Genomic DNA, 4,954 nt, shown 5'->3' with positions numbered 1-4,954 from the left:
TACCGCCGAACCCCGACCAGGATAACGCGCTCCCGCCCGCGAGACGTTCACAGCATCAACATGCTCAGTGGCTCGGCCGAGACGCTGCCCGCTGGCTTCCGCGTCACCAGCCTGGTGCCCCTGCCCCCTCCATCCGCCCCTGCCAAGAAAATGCCCCCGGAAGGTAGGTGACCCCCTCCTCCCCGGGGTCCTCTCCCACCCCCGCTCAGACCTCCTGCAGAACACGGGGAATGAGGGGCCACCAAGAGAGGAGGGGGGGGGAGGCTTACTGATCGCCTGTGGTACTGAATCCATGTCAGCCTTGAGCCCTTGTCTGCTGTAAATCTTTTTCCACGAGGGTTATTTCAGACTCTGGTCTGGTGTGTGGTTTCTTTGGTTTGAGCTGCCAGGATGAGGGAGAGGGCTGGATCAGGGCATGAAGCGGAGATATGTGTCACCCACCCTGGGTTTGGCATCCAGGTCAGACAGAGCCTGTTGGGGTAGCGTTGGGGGCTGTCAGGAAGCCCAATCCGGGCCAGTCCTGTCCACCCTGCCTTTTGGAAACCATCCCCAAAGTGCCTGGATTAACCAGCTCAATTCAGTCTGAGCGCTGCTGAGCACTCTCCCAGGGCTGGCAGGGACCTGCTCCGACACACTGCCTGTGCTGCTGGCTGTTGTGTGTTTCAGCTGAGCATGCAAGTCCCAGGCTCTGCCCCACCACCACGCAACTCCTTTCTACAAGTTATCTTGGTCCCTTCCAAAGCTGTAGGGAGGCACAAGCTCCAGCCAGGTCACCCCAGTTTGTCCCCTGGACCAGGTACCCTGGTGCCGCTGTCCCAAGCCACCTGCTGCATCCCAGGGGTCAGAGCTGGCTTCGGCACACTCAGAAATGACTGAATGCAAATTAAAAACTTGTGCTTTCACCTTCTGACTCCAAGCCCCGAGCTCAGCTCTCCTCCAATCTCCAGATTTGCTCAAATTTCACAGCTTTCCATCCAGCGGTTTGGGTCAAACTTCTGCTCCACCTTTTCCACCCCATCCCTGTAAGCTGCAATTCCCACCTGTCTGAGGACAATGAAACCTGGGACAAACCCCCCAGGTCCACCAGCATGCGGACACGGGTAGCAGGGAGCTCGCTGCCCAGGGTAGGGATGGCAAGTGGTGACTTTTCAAATACCCTGGAGCCTTGGAAACATCAGACCTGGCCAAACGTGCCTCTTCCTTTGACCCTCGTCTTCATGTGGCTTCAGTGCTCAAATGCTGCCTAATAAATGTTTTGGTGGGAAGCCGAAGGCTAATTGGAGCAGTCGCTAATTGTGTGCTCTGCTCTTTGACTCAATTCCAGTTGGTGCCTCTGGGTCGCCAAGGCTGGAGACCTCCACAGTCCGGACGTACTCCTGCTGAGGGTCAGCGTGATGGGAACCAGCCCGGCCCTGGGTAAGTGCGAGGAGGACCGAGGCCTCGGAGCTGGATGGGGACCGAGAGGAGAGCACAAGGCCCAACGTCCTCTGCCCGGCATCACCCAGGCAGGGTGTCTGCCTCCTCCAAGGTTTGCCTTGCCATGGAGGACCATGGAGACCTCAGTGGGGGGGGAGCAGCCCGCTGCTACCTGAGGCTCACAGGACCCTGAGATGATGCAGGAGGCATGCTCAGCATCCCACCCACGTGTGGTTTGTCCAGTCCCCGGACTGACAGCTCCACTGGGGACCTCAGGTTGCCATCCTAGATGGGAGGTCCCGCTGGGCTGAGGGAAGGATAGCCAAGCACTTCAGAGAGGCTCCTGGGACCCTGCTGTGCCCTGGGGCATGGCTCCCCTCTGCCAGGAGCATTCATTACCGACTCCCTCTGGGTTTGTTGGCCTGTGGGTGCAGAGGTGGCGGTGAGCTGCCATCCTCATGGGGCCTTTCCCACTTTGTTTCTCAGCACATCCCCACTGTCCGTCCGGCCACGTGCTGGCTGCCTTTCAGGAGAAGAGCCCAGCCTGCGCCTGTTCCTCGGCCCAAACCAACAGACGCCGCAGTCTCGCTGCCGTGGACTGACAAGGATGCTCTCCCTTCTGCTTCTGCACCCCACTGCTTCCCCTGGCTCCCCATGGCTCCCGCCTGTGGCTTGTCCCCCACCTCTTCCCACGCTGGCCGGGCTATGGATGCGCTCGCTGGGTGCCCGCTCCATCGCTGGCAGAAGCGTGGTGCAACCCGGCGGAGCGGCAGAGACCCCCCAAGAGTGGGCTGTGATATTTGGAAACCTTTCTCCTGCCTGGTTCATGTTGCCAACACACTGTGGGCTGCTGCACTGATTCACCCAAGCCCCAGGCATCAGGGACACTGCTGCCCGCAGGACTCGAAGCCAAGGAAGATTCAGCCTCATGAAAATCCTCACGCTGGGGTGGCCAGGCAAGGAGCTGCCCCCAGGAGGGGCTGAGGGGCCAGAGCCAGTGCCAGGGTCGGCGCTGCACGGGACGGAGCAGGGACTGGCCATCACCAGGCGAGGAGAGCGGCTGTCTGCCAAGGGGTGGGCAGTTGGGGTGCTGCATTTTGGGGTGCTGCCAGATGCCACGCAGCGGGGGGAGGCTGCACCTGCATGGTGGGCCCACAAAGGGCTGCGTGGGGAAGGGCTGGAACCGCCCCATACGGCTCGCTGCCGGCCGGGACGGTACCCAGCACCCAGGGGACAGGGGACCCTCCTTGGGTGCCTGGGGAGGCACGGTGGGGGCACCCACCCCCCCAGGACGTGCCCATCCCTTCCCCTCCGGGTGCAGAGGAGATGCTCTCCCCTCCTGCCTCCAGGCTACGGGCACGGATCAATCCAGGAGGCTCTTAACTCTTCCCATTTCTCCCCCGTAGGGTAGGATCTCTTCGTCTCCTCATGCCACGTTTGCCTTGTGTGGCCCCTATTTCTGATGTGGTATTTATTGATGGCTGGAATGACCTTATACTTATCATGTGCTGTCTGGAAGTGCAATATCTGAGAGGCTCTACAGTCACGATGTCTTTTCGGTGTATTATTTGCCTAATACAGTATTAAATATTTTTTTAATTTGAAGAGTCGGTGAGCCCTTTATATTGATGCCCTCTTTCTTTCGTCATATTATTGGTACTGCATGGACTCCAAACCCTGGATAGGGTCAGGAAAGGATGTATGTGTGTTCCAATAAACAGGATTTTAAAACAGTGCTGGCTTGAGCCTTCTTTCTAGAGCCCAAATTAAAAATATAATGAAGCTTTAGCTCCCCTGAGAGTTTTTGTGGTCCAGGGCTGAGCCCCTGTTGCAAACCAGTGAAATCACTGGTCTCTGCAGGGCTGATTTAAGCATGGGGCATCCAGTTCCCAACCGTGCTGAGGTCCAGCTGGATTTTCTGATATGGAGGAATCCCCAGCCTGGGAATTCAGGGAGACCTGTGCAGAGGAGGGAGGACAGTGGTAAAGGAAGCCCCGAGCCATTCAAACAAGAATGCCTTTATTTAAAAAAAAAAAGAATTCCAAATAAGTTAGCAAAAATAATAATTAAAAAAAAAATCAAATGGCAACTCCACACAGCGTTCAGTAGAAAAGACGGCGTGGGCAGCCTCGGCGGGGCTCAGCACCCGTGGGATGCCAGCCGGAGAGAGACATTGGTCAAAGAGCATCTTGGAAAAAAAAAATCAGCAAGCGAACCCAGCACACACATTGGCCCCCAAAAACCGATCGCCCCCAGGCGGGGAGCGAAGCAGAGCCCAAAGCCGGGTGGCCGCCCTGGCAGGAACGGAGGCCACTGCCGGCACGGGGCCGTGGCGCTGCCAAAATCCCACCGCTCCCCCCTTTTCTTTTCAGCTGGCAGAGCGGGAGTGTTTCTTGGGAAAGGAGGCGAGGGGTTTCAGCGGTGCAGTCCATGACGCCGGGGGGGTAAATACGATTTCCAGTGGCTGGACCCTTCCAGCATCTTATTCCCACCCCGTTACCAGCTCGAAGAGCCGCCGGGGTTTGCACCGGCTCAGTTTTGAACCCGCTCCTCCTGGAACGTCACAGCCACGTCCTCCACAGCGATGCTTTCCACGATGGAGGAGAGCGAGTGGAGGTTGCGGTCCTCCGCCGCGTCGTCGGCCAGGAGGTGATCTGCAGAGAGCAAGCGGGTGATGACTGCTGGGGACAGGGTCCATGCGCTGGGGGCAGCTCCTGGCTCTGCACAGGGGGGACCCCGTGCTCCCCCACACGGCCAGAGTGACCTGGGGACCCGCTCCCAGCTCCCACCCCGGGGGAGGATGAGACCTTCCCCTGGAGAGGGCAATGGGGAGTGAGACTTCTGGATGCTTTTTAGGTTTTATTCCCCATTGGAAAATATGATTAAAGTTTCTGCCTTCTGGGAAAAAAAAACAGCTGGGTTTGGGGGGGTGGATAACTGCAGGAATGGGGAAAAAACCAAATCAGCAGCTGCAGAGGGGGCGTGGGGAGAGAAAGGGAGCCTGGGCAGCGCTGCTCGGTGATGCTCAGCAGTGCTCAGCACCGCAGCGGCAAAGCCAAGCCAAGGGACAGCAACGGACAAACCCTTGATGCGGACCAAGCCGCTGGGGCCCAGGCTGTTGCAGTCCGGTTACTCAGCTCCTAAAAGGAGGCGTCCTGGTGAGATCAGGTGGTGGGAGAAGCCTGAACGCTCTGAGCATCAAGCCAAGGAGGTGCTGGGGGATTTATGAGCCTGGGGGGGGAGCTCATCTCTCTGCAACAAGGCTCCTTTTGTCCTCTGCTCTGAGCATCTCCTGCCTGGGGGAGGTTGGCTCAGGGATGCTCTGCTCCAGGGCTGCATTGCCCCCCACTGCTGCCCCCCACCCCGGAGCCCGGCGAGGCTGCAGGAGGCTGGGGCGAGGCGGGGAGGACCTTACCCGCAGGGTTGGTGCCGAACTCCAGCTGGCTGCTCCACTCGGGGCTGCAGGACGAGCTGCCGGACCCGCACTCGCTGGCCGCCTGCAAGAAGCCAAGACGCTGAACATGGCTCTCCCCTCCTC

At 59.0% G+C, this 4,954-nt stretch overlaps 2 protein-coding genes across 2 annotated transcripts in view; one reads left to right on the top strand and one right to left on the bottom strand.

Moving 5' to 3' along the window:
• PPFIA4 (PTPRF interacting protein alpha 4) overlaps positions 1–1,383 on the top strand; it is a 33,022-nt gene extending 31,639 nt beyond the window's left edge. Inside the window, 2 exon segments of the mRNA XM_035889704.1 lie at positions 61–163; positions 1,325–1,383. Of these exon segments, the coding sequence (XP_035745597.1) occupies positions 61–163; positions 1,325–1,383 (162 nt within the window).
• Positions 1,384–3,948: 2,565 nt separating this feature from the next.
• The window catches only part of MYOG (myogenin), a 5,776-nt gene continuing 4,770 nt past the window's right edge, over positions 3,949–4,954 (bottom strand). Inside the window, exons 2-3 of the mRNA XM_009634086.1 lie at positions 4,832–4,913; positions 3,949–4,070 (exon numbers count right to left, since the gene is read on the bottom strand). Of these exons, the coding sequence (XP_009632381.1) occupies positions 3,949–4,070; positions 4,832–4,913 (204 nt within the window). The remainder of the gene's footprint in view (positions 4,071–4,831; positions 4,914–4,954) is intronic.

This window comes from Egretta garzetta, unplaced genomic scaffold (genome assembly GCF_000687185.1).
Source record: "Egretta garzetta isolate BGI_Z169 unplaced genomic scaffold, ASM68718v1 scaffold202, whole genome shotgun sequence".
In the NCBI taxonomy this organism is placed as follows: domain Eukaryota; kingdom Metazoa; phylum Chordata; class Aves; order Pelecaniformes; family Ardeidae; genus Egretta; species Egretta garzetta.
Note: the sequence above shows the minus strand (reverse complement) of the source record. Positions and strands in the feature narration are given on the sequence as shown.